The sequence below is a fragment of the Salvia splendens genome, chromosome 2 (genome assembly GCF_004379255.2).
Source record: "Salvia splendens isolate huo1 chromosome 2, SspV2, whole genome shotgun sequence".
NCBI classification, from domain to species: domain Eukaryota; kingdom Viridiplantae; phylum Streptophyta; class Magnoliopsida; order Lamiales; family Lamiaceae; genus Salvia; species Salvia splendens.
Window position 1 is genome coordinate 6,246,422 of NC_056033.1, and position 15,312 is coordinate 6,261,733.

Sequence of the window (15,312 nt, forward strand, 5' to 3'; positions counted from 1 at the left end):
TGCACTATTTCCATTTTTAGTAAAAAATTTCACCTACAGCCGTAATATTTGACTTTGCTATACACTCATTCCTTAATCTCCGTGTCGAAAATGAAACGTGCGAGTAGTGCGAGACGGAGGGAGTAGTAAATTAAAATTTAATGATCTGGCCCAAAAGAGCAATGGGATTGGGAAGGTAGAAATGTTTTAATATTATAAAATTCAACATGTAGATTCTGCACCTACTCCAGATTACATCACGAATATTTACCACGCTATTTCATTTTATAATTTTATTTATATATTAGTAAATGTTTAGTTGTAAGATTAGTAACAGTCACTACATAACAACCACCATATCCATATTACTATGGGAATGTTAGCCAATCCAAAACCCTTGAATCGGCCACAAATTAAATTAATAACAATAGGGTTAAATTAGAAAAAAAAATCCGGAATTAATTAAGTCAAATTCTGATATAACCCGTAACTTTAATAAACCGTTGGAAAAATTATAAAATTTGAAATTATTCATAAGTATCTTAGATAAATAATGTTGGTATGACTATGACAACCGAAAAAAAAAAAAGCACTACTCTTTTGATTAAGCGGCGATCGATAACAAGTTAATAACCATAACTTAAAGTGATTAATTACTTAATTAAGTTGCTACAAACAAGGAAAAGGGAGCTAATTCCGATAAAGCATTTGTTAACGGCGTTGGTTAATTAGAAATGAGGAAATTTAACGTGAGTATATAAAGGCTGCTGTTTCACACTGAATTTCTTAATGTGTTTAATTAATTTAATCACCGACTTTCCACATATCGAAAACTAAGACAACTTGCAATGATAAGTACATGAAAACAATAACTTCTTGGTAAATGCTAGTAGTAGTATTTTTCATCATAACCACCACAACCGTTGTTGCAATAATTCATTTAAATATGAAAACCGAAAAACCATAAAGAAGATAAACTAATAATGTTAAATGAACATGTGTGGACTTTCTTAAATTACATACTACTATATGCTATAATCCCAAACACCAATGTATACATGTGACACTTTTGTCGACATATCATTATACTATTTCATTTAACTTGTAAGGTGTTATTACGTATGGGCTTTTCTTAGGCCCAACTATTATTGTGTCAACAAAACCAATTATTTATTCCAAATCTATGCATTGGCAAATATTCGATTATTCATAGTAGGAGTGACTATTTTTGCAAACTCCCAAGTTTTTTACTATGACCAAACTTCAAATTATTAGTTATCGATAAAATAATACTCCCTTTGTCTCAATTAAGATGACCATTTTCGTTTTTCACACGTATTTTGTATAATTCATAATAAATAGTTAAAGTTGAGAGAAAGTAAATTAAGAGAGAGAATAATATGAAAGAGACTTTCTTCTACGTTATTCTTTCTCTTACTTTACTTTTCCTCTACTTTAACTATTTATTGTGATTTTTTCAAAATACGTATGAAAAATGAAAGGGGTCATCTTAAATGGGACAGAGGAAGTATGCTTTACAACGCCCTAAGTCAATTTAATAAAGTGAATGAAGTAGAAAATAGACTAAACTTCAAAGTTTAGTAGTTCTAGAAACATGTTTCATTTCAAGGGTTAAATTATTTAAATCTTTTTAACTTACTAGTCAGACATTCAATGAGTTGGGCTGCACATTTTAGGTTTTGCATGCATTTTAAAATTTCGAAAAAATAAAAATTCATCTTAGATCGATATATAAGAATAATCTCATTAAGGAATAATTTTTATTAGATAAATTTATTTTGAAACATAAGAAAATGGTGTCTTGAGTGAATATTAGGTGCATCTCTCTACTTTTTTATTAGAGGTGCAGTTTATGGCATACTGATAATGTAATTACAAGAGTGCTAGTATAAAACTTCATCCAAAAAACTAATATCGGTATGTACTATATTAGGAGAGTAATTATATACTCCACTATAATAAAACTATAAATATTATAATTAATACGTAATTGTCAAATTAGTATTAGAAGTATAATAAATAATGAAAAAAGGAATATGTGGCTGCTGGGATTCGAGCCCAGGTCTCCACGCCACAACGTGGAATTCTTACCACTAAACTACAGCCACATGATGCTATCTTTCATCAATATTTATGTATAATTACGTTTTTTTAATATTAAAACAATCTATCATTATTATTTAGATAACCATTATTCTGTGGCAACCCCACAAAATAGCATTCAACTTTTCTTTTGTCAGCCCATTTGCCTTACATAGCAATACAGCATCTAGCCCAATAATTTTCAGTATAGAAGGCCTAGATAAATATCATGGCATTCTTAAATCAATTAAAAAAGAAATAGCAAACATATTACTTAGCTCATTTTCTATGTATTTCGGCTGGATAGATAATGGTTTGCTCAATTGTGCTTGTTAGTGTTTGGTAGTTTAGTTAAAATTCATCTTATCTTTAATGTATGCATTGATGCAAAAGAAAGAATACAAAGTTAAATTTTATGTGACTAAATACCAAACAAAGTCTGGCAAATTATGAGTGAGAAGATGGACAGCTTAGTCATTCATCCTACTATTAAGGCCCAACTTCCAAAATTGTTAGTGTAATCTATAAAAAATGTGGGTTAATTTTCTAAACTAAAACATGATTATCAAGATGGATTTTCTCAGACCATAAAAATTTTATAGTCATTCACTAAGATTAATATGTATTCCATGCATATAATTAATATCAGATAAGAGCTCTCATCTTGTCTAACATACCCGTTAAATACTCCCATAAAAAGATTGATAAACATATGGTTGACTATTTGAGAGATAAAATGATAAATAAATTAAAAAATGGGTACAAAATGAATCAATTCATCACAATGAATAAAGTTTAGAAGAAGCGTTATTTTTTAGATATATCCAATGAGAAGGGAACACAATGGAATAGGCATGTGGAGATGTTTATGGGATAGGTCTATGAATAAAGGGATCAACATACCCCCCCATCCACTTAAATTGCAATTCTAGGTCAATCTATTCATTATTATTACTGTCTTATTGCAAACATATTCTTTCAGCATTTCATGCCTAAGCTGTCATTTAGCTAATAGGTGGTAACACTATTCTTTGACCACACCACTACCATATGTTCATCTTATATCACTATACTTTTTTGTTTATTTTTAGTCTACAACAAATTTCTAACATAATTGGTGTGTTTTGTGGTGCTAAATGGTATAGTACATAATTGGGGTATGGGAATATTTGTATTTGAGACCCACTCTGCAATTTTTTTAAAGAGTTACATCATCTTACTCGAATTCCCGATTAATAACAAAGTTGAGCGAATTAGTAGAAGTTTTTTACAAAATTATGATTGAATTTTTGTTTCTAAGTTGCTACGTACTATTGTGATAGAAATTTGATATATTGACTTGACAATTGAAAAACAGAATTGTAGCTGAAAATTTTGGCCTTCCATCAACATTGTGTGACATTAAATTTATTTCATGCGAGTTACTCATTCATGTACAATTGCAGCAATCTTCCATTAAACCACATTCATTCACCTCTACAAAATCACATGGGACTCTCTCTCTCTCTCTCTCTCTCTCTCTCTCTATTCTATCTTCTTGAATCTTTCTCCAACTCTTTCAAGAATCAATGCATTTTTCTTTTCATAATCTGCACACAAAAACAAAAACAAAAACAAACCACAAAGCCAAAAAAATTGAAATTAATAAGAGTATGAAAGTGGGGAAACTCAAAGAAAGAAGAGATGATGGAGTTGTCAAACAGTTCACCAGTTGTTGATAAGGACACTGCCTCTGCCTATGCCTCCATTGTTGGAAACAACCGAATTCTTGAGTTTTGAAATATCCTTCACTTGTTTCTTGGCTTCATATACATATATACATCAAAACAAGCATCACATCATAAATCATACTACAACTTGTTTAGTGGAGTACTAAAAAATACAACTGTTTGATTAAGATTCAAGCCTAACCATATTGAGATTCTTGATAATCTTCATGATTCAGTAATACCCCATTATCCCTTGCCTTCCTCTGCTTTAAATCCATCATCCAATCAAATAAAAATCAAGTAAAATTGTTTTCAGAGAGTCTGAAAATGCTGACCTTTGGTGGATTTGGATGATCTCTTACATCACCTTCACCAAATAAATAGGATCTTTCAAGTTTCATCATACACATTTAAACTACAAAATCTTGATATATTATTAAATACTAGTACTATTTTACCATTGAATTCAGTGGCTACTTCTTCTTCTTCTATAGGTGTATTCTGTTTCACCCATTCATCAACAGTCTCTTTCCATTTTCTGCAATCAGAAATGCAATTTCAATAATATTGTTTCTGAAATTTCTTGAGTGATTTTTTTTTAAAAATAATTTTGCGCTGACCTGATAACAATTTTAACCAGTCTTCGAACTTCACTCGATGAATGCTTTCGCAGTTTAGCTACATGTCTTCCTATCTCAGTATTCTTCAATACAAATACACTCAACAAATTTGTAACACCAAAAATAGAAGTGTGAATTTGAATGGGAGGAAAATGTCACCTTGAGAGTTATAAAACTAGTATTCATCTCCAAAAGCCTCTGAAGCATCTCAATCAAATATCTCTCATTCTGCAAAATTTTTCAAATTAGTCAAAAAAATAAAAACAAAAGTCAAAATCAAAGAAACAGAAGCAGAAAAAACCTGGCTATGATCATCTAGAAGATTCCTGATTTCTATAATCTTCCTCTGCTCATCTGCCTCATCATCATTTTGACCTAGACTTTGCCGATCGACCTCGTCCTTCTTCTCCACACAATTCTGACACGGCGGCGCGAAAAGCTTCTCGACAATTCCGTCTCTCCGATTCCGGAGCTCGATTTGATGATCAGCAGACGCCACGGATATCGCCATTTCGATGCAAGTCCAGACATCAATTCCGGAATCCGATATGAAGGAGCGGAAGTCGTTCAAATCCATAGCAAAAATTCTGCAACTAAAGGGTGGAGGAGAAGAGATAGAAGCAGCTCGAATAATGGAACAAATCACGAAAATGTGTGGGTAGAATCGGTTTCATTTCGGAATGAGTGATGTTGAAATGAACAGTGGTTTTATTGGATATGAATTCAATTGCAATCGAATTGGAGAAATATCAATGGCGGTTTCATTCTGTATACTTCTTCAGCTCAGCTCCATGGTTTCTTAATTAGTGTGTCGTTTCAGTGTGAAAAGACAAAAATGCCCATGCTTTATTTTAGAATCTCTTGTTTTATTTCGGTTTCAACGCTCGACAATATTTTAGGTAATAGAGTCATTATATTTGGAATTAGTTATGCACCAATAATATACGTATTGCATAGTTATAATTAAATATCTGCAGATTTAGTAAAAATAATAATAACTTATTTATTAGATATTTACGTTATTATTTACAACATATAATAAGGAAAACTAACAAGGAAATTATGTACTAGTACTTAATCATTAATCAGGCCAATTTAAATAAAATCTCTATGATCCGAGTTAGTAAAATTTTAAATGCATTACATACGCAGTCTTGTAGTATGTTTATTCATTTTAGAAATAAATCAACACTTAGATGACTCTAAAAACATGAGCAAATCATGCTCGTTTTTATCTAACCAAGATGGTTATGATGCTCTAATGTTTTTATTTCTCTGTTTTGCATCAATTTTGTAAATGCTGAATTGAATGTGAAACATAATTGAATTGGAAAATTGTACATACGTTAGAAAATTGAATAAAATTTCCATAGCGTGAGAGAGAGTAGTGTAGATGTAACAAAAATAATTTTGAATTGTTGCAAGTATGAATAGCCAAGATGCTAGTTAATTGGAGTGACTATAAAGTTTACTTGAATTAAATTGGTGACATTAATTAATTCTAGTTGTAAATAAACCAAATACAAAAATGTTAGTACGTCAAAATTCTTTGGAGTATGAGTATCATAGACTGAGAGGCACTGAGCCAGTCTGAAGAACTGAAATTGGAGTCTTTACTTTCAAGTTAAATAATATTGTAAAAAAATTAATTTAAAATTGAATTAAAATTTTAATTACTCATAATTTCACAATTTGAATTCCATTAGAATAGATTATTAAATTCTAAATAGTTATAAAATTAGATATCTTAACACACTAAACACTTACACACTTGTACACACAATATAATTTTTCATATTTGATTCCATATTATATCATTTTTATGAACAAATGATTTGGAATTGAATTAATTTTTTCTAATTTAATTTCACAATAATTTTAATTCCAATTCCAATTCCAATTCCAATTCCAATTCTAATTCCGTGTACCACGGATCGTACTAAAATGCAGCTTTTCGTGTATCTTTGCATTCATGAACCACATAATAGTTTTTTTTTCTAATCTTAGAAAACCTGTAAGCACGTGAGAATATAAAAAAACTTTTTATATTTATCTGATAAAACAAATATTGCTGTTTGTGCTAAAATTGATGCACGAGCCCAAGTTGTCCATAAGCCCAACCCAAGTAAAGAAGTTTATTTTCATCTGTCCCTTCTTCTAATTTATTCTCTTCTAAAAAATAAAATAATTCTCTTTACTTAATCTTTTTCTTATGTATTTCCTCTTCTCTCTCATGACATGTTTTCTGTAATTAGGAGTATCTATTACTATTACTCTATAAGTATCGTTTTTAACCCTTTAATTTATTAGTTATTTCATTTTTCATCCCTTTACACAAGTTGGTTGGTTTGGTATCAATTATTTGACATCCATATTTCTTTTTGGAAATGATTAACCTATACTATTAGAAAAATCCATTAAATATGTTCATATCCTATATATTGGATATGATATAATATAAGACCATCAACAATTAGCGTCTTTCAATTGTCCGTAAGTTGAGTTTCATACCAATTTTTATACTAATACGGCTGACGATGTTCTCATTTTTCTGATCGGTTTTGAGAATTACTATTATTTTAAGTCTACATAATTGATTCAGGTACTTCTCTTTAAAAATGTATCAATATTTAACTTTTTCTTAAAAATTACTTATGCGTAAATTATAAATTTAATACCCAACTCTTGACCAAAATAACAAAAATGTCATTGGTCAAGATTTTCGAGTTAAAAAAAGAACTTATATTCATTATCAATTGTTAAGTATATTTATTAAAATGTTATTATCACTGTAAAGATAAGACTCATCATTAAAATAAATATTAATTGCATAACTTTTAGGTGATAATTCTGACAACGATTTTGTTATTAAAATATTATGTAGATCTAGATCTTGATATAGTAGTAATTTAAAATTATAGAGTGATTCTAATTGGAACAACTCAAATGGCATGAATTCGATTCAGGTGGAACTAAATACACTGTTATACCATAATATAATTGATTTAGTTTGTATCATGATAAAATTATTGACCAAAACTTTTTCATTACAAGAATTACACACCATTATCACGGAAATAATAAAACTTTACTATTTACAATAATTCAAACAAAGAACGAGAATAGTGTCAATTTTTTTGGTCGCACCACATTCTAAAAGTTTTAGAACAAAAATATCTCCAAATAAAAAGACAATCGCGTCAAATTTTCTTGGCCACTTTCATTAAAGAGAAAAAAAAATATACATAGATTGTACATGTACATAATAATCTCAAATAATAAATAAAAACCATAACAAATAAATTTATCAATTTCTGTTTCTATTAAGATTTATTTTTTTTCCTTTTTTATTAGGATTTTAAACTTTATACGTTACGAATTAGGTTTTGAATTTCTAAACAAACAAGTAGTTAAAAAACAACTAATCGTTCAACGATCAAACATTTGAGTGAATATACACATAATAACAAAATCAATAACGTTAAAAAGACTACTTTCTACCTAATCTGAGCTGGCCTCTAATTTAAAACAATTAGTAAAGTGTGACATAAAATAAATTGAGTCATCGGACATTCCGAGTTACTATATTTTTTCGAATGACTCCAATTTATTTATATGAATAATAATGAAATCACAACATAATAAGAATAACCATTTTAGACAAAACTTTAAATTGTCATTTTATACATAGTACTATCAAGTTAAATTTATACTAGTATCACTAAGATAATGATAAATTGGATCATTAATCCTAAAATATGAGTATAAATATTATTAGATCTAATTTGCAATAATTTCTAAACTCTGGAATTAGATTTACAAATTTATAAGTAATCCATAAGGGCACCCGCAACGCTGTGCCGTTGCGGTTCCTATGCCGTTCCGGCGGAACGGTTCCGCGGCGGCACACGTTGCGGGGTGCGTTCCGTCGCCGTTCCGTGCCGTCGCCATTCATATGCCGTGCCGCGTTCCGTTCCGGAGGAACGCGGAACGGAACGTTCCGCCACGCGCCGAGGCGACGTGGCGGCCTCCCATTCGACGCGTGAAGCCCACTCGCTGCCCCGCGAGTGGGCTTCGTCCGGTGACGCAATAATTCATTTTTTTTTAAATTCGAATTTAATAAAAAGAGAGTATATCTTGTGGGTGATGTTCTTTAACAATTTTTGAATATATTAGATCTAATTTGGAATTAAATCCAAACTTTGGGATTTGATTCACAAATTTTTAAAATAATAGTACTCCATAAAATGAGAAAATAAAAATTGTGAGTTTTTTTCGAAAACAAATTCTGAATATTCTTACAGCATTGATAAGAATCTCTCCAGCCCTAAATCACAACCGACCTCCATAACTAACAGTAACTACCACCTTTATCATTCCCAATTCCCATTATCATTTTCTTTTTTTTAAACCCTAATCTTTATTTATTCAGTGGGGTTTAGCGTAACCACCACCTACTTGGAAGGAATTGCTATTTTCCCCACGAAATTATTTACGCTGTTTTATCGATTTGTCACTGTAAACAGCAGCAGCCTTTGCTGGAAATGAGTGTAATATACCATATTTGTACCTGTCATTAAGCTTTCTACGCCTATGACCATTGGTCTCAATTTTTGTAAATTAAAGGCGGAACCTTTTTCCCCCATATTGTTGAATTCGCTTGCATTTATTCGACAATTAGCATAGCTTGAAGCTGCTTGCACAAATTCCGAAGAAGGTTTGCTGTTGAATCTCTGCTTTTATCTTCTTTTTTCAGGGGTTTTCCAGAGGTGGGAAATGATTTATTTGAACAAGTTGTAGTTGGGAATTTTTGGTTTATGCTAGTAATTCAGATTGTCACACGTTTTATGCGATGCTGGAAAGCCCAATTCTTTCTGTTAGGCTTGTCTCTGTGTGTGTTTGATTTAACTGGATGGCATGTAAGGTGTGAGTGAGCCTCTTTGGTGTTCCTTCAACTTAATTAAATTCCTTATTTGAGTAGTGCGCACGTGGAATTGTATGGTGAGTGTTTGGAAATAGCTGCGTGTGTAAAGTTGCAAGCTTTTTGCTGTTTTTATGGAAAGTTCCCATTTTTGTGCCTAAATATTTGGGAAGTGTGAGTATTCTAGCTGTAGTTGCTGTTATTTGATATGTTGTGGAGTGATGGTCTGTTTTTGAATCTTGTGATTGCACTTGTCGGCATTTGTTTGCATAGTTTCTCAACCTCTGGGATTTAGCAAAAACAATTTTGTATTTGCTGAAGGTGTTCGAGTTTGTTGGAGTACTTTGGGTGAAATGGATGGTACCAGATCTGACAATGATAGAAAAGCTTTAGAACCTGGGTTGGAGAGAAGCCAGAAGGAGTCTGATAGTGCAAACCAAATTCATGACTCTGATGTGACATTTAAACCAAGAGAGAGACGAGGTGAGGGAGACAGTCTCGATGGAAGTTTTAACGGGCAACCAGATAGTCAGTCTATAGATGGTGAGTTTAATCTGCCTTCGACACCTCTGGCCAACATTCGACAGTCAAATTTGCCTAAGTCGTCATCTATGGTAGAGGTGTTACCGGTGAAAGATCTCGGTGCTAGTCCATCGCCTCGGGTGTACAAAGGTCAGAATCATACTTCTCATTACACCAAGCAAGCATTGATTACGAGACCTGGAATCAATTAATCTAAAATTCTGCATGTTCTGTGTGTTTGTTCTACTGTCCAACTGTTGGATTGATGAAGTTTTTCTTACCTGAACATTTTCTTTGTATCTTAAGGATTGGACCATTGCATTACAGCACCTGTGCAGAGAAATCAATTCCTTGAAAAGGAAGAGCTTGCATTTTCTCGGTCTCTGACTGAGAAGAGGGTGGGTAGTCCATTGTCTGCTCTAAAGCTGGATAGACTCTCAGAACGTGAGAAGGTTAGACTCAATGCATAGATGTCTTGAAATAATTCTGTTCTTTGTGTATACAGTGGATATGTGTGGATTATACATATCGGCTTCTGGTATAGGTGACTCCCCTGTAGCATGTATGCTTTACTATAGCTGTTGGGAATACCTCAGTCCTCAACTCCTTATCTCATAGCTTGATGTTGGCCTGAGAAAATTATTGCTCACGTTTCCGAAACTCTTATTAATAGGCATTCAAGTTTCTGAGGCATAACATATAATATAGCGTACATTTTCCCTCACTATTAGGACTAATATTAAGGATCTCTTTTTATATTGATTTTGTACTTTTGTGTTGTTTGGTACAGAAAAAGTTAATTGTCGAGATAGTGAAGATACAGAGTGATGGAACTGTGGAGGTTGATCTCACTAAGGATTCTCCTGTAGCTTCAGAGTTATTAGAGCTCCATCAATTCGATAGAATTCCTTCTGCTGTTGATTATATTTTTACCGATCATAATAAATCGGTTCCAAAACTAAAGATTGCAGTGCTTGTAGTTGGAACAAGAGGAGATGTACAGCCATTCCTTGCTGTTGCAAGGAGACTTCAGGTAAGGATTAGGTGCTTGAGCTTGTGGTAGTTTCGTCCAGTTTCTAGTGTTTTCTCACCTCTTGTTTGTCAAAATTAGTTTTCCAACTCTAAAATCGTCTTTGTTATCTCTCTGAGGTGTGATCTTAGCTTCTCTATGCCTGTTAGTTTTTATTATTGTTGAAGAGTTATTGAAATAGAAGTTAATTACAGTTGCGAACTGGTAACAGTGATTGTCATCGTTATGTTTTGTTTTGTGTTTCCATTTTTTTTTGCTTGTGAAGCACTTTCCAATAGTTCTATATCCCTAATTATCTAATTGTTTATTCTATATGAAAACAGGCATATGGCCATCATGTAAGGTTGGCAACTCATTCTAATTTCCGTGGATTTGTAAAGTCAGCCGGGGTGGACTTTTACCCGCTTGGTGGTGATCCTCGTGTTTTGGCTGGATGTAAGAGGTCCTCAACCTGAATATGCATTCCTAAAATTCTAGAATATTTGGAATTAATGTACCATACGGGCTGTATGCTTTTTCTTCCGCAGTTCTTCATGGCCGTGCTACTATTGGTTTTTGATGTGGTTCATAGTTCTAGTCTTGTACTGAGTTTCATAATAGTTGTATGTTGTAGCAGATAATATATAGTTATAACTTTTCCAAGTGAAGCAGTTATCAAAGTTGGTTCCAGAAATTAATCGAAATTGACGTTTTTGAGCATTTCCAGTTACATGTGATTGCAGATATGGCCAGAAATAAAGGTCTTATTCCATCGGCACCAGGAGAAATATCTATACAACGTAAACAAATAAAGGCCATTATTGAATCCCTGCTTCCGGCCTGCACAGAACCAGATCTAATAACTGGGGAACCTTTCAGAGCTCAGGCAATTATTGCAAATCCTCCTGCTTATGGTAAGTTGTTGCAAAGTACTCCCATACCGCATTTTACAAGTTTAATTAAGATTTTTGTGCAAAATTTTATATATTTGATTTTATTAGTTTATATGTATCCAACTTTTCTTGATGTCGTTTTGAGAAATTCTTGAACATACATGCCATTGAGATATAATCATCTAGTGCTAATATTTTACATGCCATTGAGATGATGTTCTTGTTATCAGGACATGCACACGTGGCTGAAGCTCTTGGTGTTCCCTTGCACATTTTCTTCACAATGCCATGGACGTAAGCGAAAATTACTGCTCACCCTTTTTTTAATTGATGATTAATTCATCCTGCTTAAATATGAATCTCATAACATGTAAAATTTGTCATTACAAGCCGAGTAGTCAGCATGACCTTTCATGACGATGTTATCAGGATTCTTCCTTCTTTCCTTTTTGAGGGGCAGTGGTGGCGGTGGGGCTTGTTTTTTCACACAATTTTGTATTTGTTAACAACTTTCTTTAGAGTTTGAAACTTACACTCTTGTCTTTGGATAATGAATCTCTCTGTTAGAAATGGTTAAGGTAACTTACAATCATGTGTTGAAATTACAGGCCTACATATGCATTTCCTCACCCATTAGCACGTGTACCTCAAAGTGCTGGATACTGGGTATGTGCAATCATTTTGAGCTGCTCTCTTCTTAAATTTGATAAATCCGGATTGTAAATGAATATACTTTAATTCATCCAGCTCTCTTATATTCTTGTGGACTTACTGATATGGTGGGGCATCAGAGGACTTATTAATGAGTTCAGGAGAAATAAACTGAAGCTTCCCCCTATTGCATACTTCAGCTCATACCATGGCTCGATTTCTCATCTACCGACAGGCTACATGTGGAGTCCCCATGTTGTACCCAAGCCAGACGGTAAGGCCGTCTTTCAGTTGCTTGAGATTTCTTTCTTTCATACCTCAGATTTATTGTGTAAATAACCTGGTTTGTGGTGATATGATTCTCCAAATTCTCACATTTTTTGGCACTCTTCTTCATTGAGTTCATTTGGCTAATAATGCTCGATAACTTGTAGCCACCTAAGAATGTCAGTTCTAAACTCCTTTTGTAAAAATTGCTCGTAAGGGTTTATCCAGCCGATTGATCTGAACTTTCAAAGCTTATAACTTCAAAGCAATCTATATCTACTATCACTATAGCATCCACATTATGTTTGTCAAATGTGACCTTTTCTGCGTGTGTATGCAACTTCGTTGTAGTTGGATGTTTTTTGTAATGTCAAATCTTACAACTGATGTCATTACTCCATGGCAGACTGGGGGAACCAGGTCGATGTTGTCGGGTACTGCTTTATGAACCTTGGATCAAAGTATCAACCATCTGAAGAATTTGCAGGGTGGATACAAAAAGGATCTCCACCTATTTATATTGGGTTTGGAAGCATGGTAGGTGGTAATGGTATAAGTATAATCCAATTCAAACTAATTTCTTGCATTCACTATCTTGAAAGTTGAAATATAACTTACTCATGATTTGAATAACTGCATCTGTTCTAGAACTTTTGTTTGCATATCATGTTACCTTCAGAGAATAAACAATTTTTTTTTGCCAAATACAAACACAGATAATATGTTGGTGCTATGTTTTTTTTTGAGGTTTTCAATAGTTTGGTTGAATTCATTAATAATATGTTTGGTCTGCCTGATAAGCCTCTGGATGATTCAAACAAAACTACAAAGACCATCTTGGAAGCTTTAGAGATTACCGGGCAAAGAGGAATAGTTGATCGAGGCTGGGGAGACCTTGGTAAATGTAAGTATCATTTTGCTGGTTCGATCTCTTGGTGTTTCTTTCTGCTTCCTCCATCTGATCCTCACATTTTCACAAAATTTATGCTGAGAAGCAAATAAAGAAGAATGTATTCAATCTACCAATGGTTCCAAAATGGCAAAATCCCAAACCTCCAACCATACTCACACTCAAACCACCTTAGAGACTGTGCTGTTTAGTTTGACATTCGTGTAGCCACAAAACAAACGAACACCATTTTCCTCGACTTCTAAGAAGCTTTTTTCCCTTTCAGATTCAAATATGCCTGACAATGTTTTCATGATTGTGGATTGCCCTCATGACTGGTTGTTTCCTCAATGTTCTGCTGTGGTAAGTTTGTAGCTGCCTAACTGCAGACTTATAATTTTCACTTGCTTATTCAAACATAAGAAACATATTTCCCTTTAATATCAAATGGATTTGTAGGTTCATCATGGTGGAGCTGGGACTACAGCAACTGGACTAAAAGCAGGGGTAACCTTCCTATAAATATTCTGCATTCGAACGTGCAAAATGTAATGCATTTTCTAATCTACGTGTGCCTTGCAGTGTCCAACGACCATTGTTCCATTCTTCGGGGATCAGTTTTTCTGGGGTGAGATAATCTACCAGAAAGGACTCGGTCCTGCTCCGATTCCCATATCACAGCTAACTGTTGAATCCCTCACAGAAGCTATAAGATTCATGCTGCAGCCAGAGGTACGAAAACGTATCAAGAACACTTTGAAAACGTTCATGTATTGGATTTATTGTCACAATTTCACTCACTGTCTCAGCGTTCTTCCAGGTGAAATCTCGAGCAATGGAAGTAGCAGCTCATATCGAAAAAGAAGATGGTGTCGGAGCTGCAGTGGATGCATTCCACCGCCACTTACCAGCAGAGGTTCCATTACTGCCACCATCACCACCTCCGGAGAAGGATGATGGCCCAAATCCTCTACAGTGGCTGTTCACTCAGATTGGCAGGATCTGCTGCTTACCTTGTGCTTCTTAGATTTAGTTATGATGTCTCATTTGTACATAGGCTATTTATTAGGTAATTATTCATTTATTTTTTTTGAGTTGGCATTTGATTATTAAATCTTGTACGTTGCTTGTGAGTGTTGTGATAGTAGGTATATATTTGATTATTAGGCCATCCGCAATGGGGCGCCCTAAGGCGCGTCCTAAAGCCCGTCCTATGCACCGCCACGTCAGCATTTTATCCTCCTGCCCTTCCACCTGCTTAGGGCGCCCTAAGCATTTTACTATTGTTTTGTTATTTAATTTAAATGTTTTCAAATATATAAATGCAAACTTATTAAAAAACACAACGATTAACTAAAATAACGGCAAAAAATTCATTGATTTAAAAAAAAAGTTACACGAGTTAGAAATAAAAAAAATAACTATTCTAGAAAAGCCCCAACTTTCGGCTCAATTCATCGCTCAACCTCTGGAGGCGCTTGGCTTGGGCCGGATCCGTACACTTCATAAGGGCGTTGTGCGTATCCAACAACGCCCGTGCCATCGAGGCTGTTGCCAAATCCGCGTAGGCAAGTGTCGCCTGGATCGTCGCCGGGGTCGGGGTCGGGATCGGCGATGGGGGGGGGGGGGGCGAGGAGGATGTCGCCTTCGCCTTCCCCTTGTTCTTCGCAGCCTTGACGCCTATGGGACGCTGCGGGGAGGACATTGGTGTGCCGAAACTCCCTTCCTCCGTGCACGTCTGGTTGAGGT

The 15,312-nt window shown here is 34.1% G+C and overlaps 2 protein-coding genes across 3 annotated transcripts; one reads left to right on the top strand and one right to left on the bottom strand.

The window, feature by feature from the left end:
• Positions 1-3,462: 3,462 nt before the first annotated feature.
• LOC121760229 (probable mediator of RNA polymerase II transcription subunit 26c) lies at positions 3,463-5,251 on the bottom strand. Of its 2 annotated transcripts, XM_042155883.1 has the most exons (8): positions 4,713-5,249; positions 4,571-4,639; positions 4,412-4,494; positions 4,250-4,329; positions 4,127-4,158; positions 3,994-4,054; positions 3,791-3,884; positions 3,463-3,671 (listed from the first exon to the last, which is right to left on the bottom strand). In XM_042155883.1, coding segments are annotated over exons 1-8 (696 nt in total). In that variant the 5' UTR covers positions 4,989-5,249; the 3' UTR covers positions 3,463-3,670. The 2 variants fall into 2 exon arrangements, with proteins under 2 accessions (XP_042011817.1, XP_042011811.1); XM_042155877.1 differs by lacking the exon at positions 3,463-3,671 and having other exon boundaries at positions 3,678-3,884; positions 4,713-5,251.
• Positions 5,252-8,759: 3,508 nt separating this feature from the next.
• On the top strand, positions 8,760-14,696 carry LOC121785684 (sterol 3-beta-glucosyltransferase UGT80B1-like). Its single transcript, XM_042184090.1, has 15 exons — positions 8,760-9,128; positions 9,654-10,004; positions 10,161-10,306; positions 10,645-10,887; positions 11,208-11,319; positions 11,607-11,777; positions 11,987-12,050; positions 12,365-12,422; positions 12,504-12,681; positions 13,081-13,211; positions 13,476-13,578; positions 13,850-13,926; positions 14,023-14,070; positions 14,146-14,295; positions 14,384-14,696. Exons 2-15 carry the CDS (start codon positions 9,686-9,688, stop codon positions 14,588-14,590), a joined length of 2,007 nt encoding a protein of 668 aa, XP_042040024.1. The 5' UTR covers positions 8,760-9,128; positions 9,654-9,685; the 3' UTR covers positions 14,591-14,696.
• The last annotated feature ends 616 nt before the right edge of the window (positions 14,697-15,312 follow it).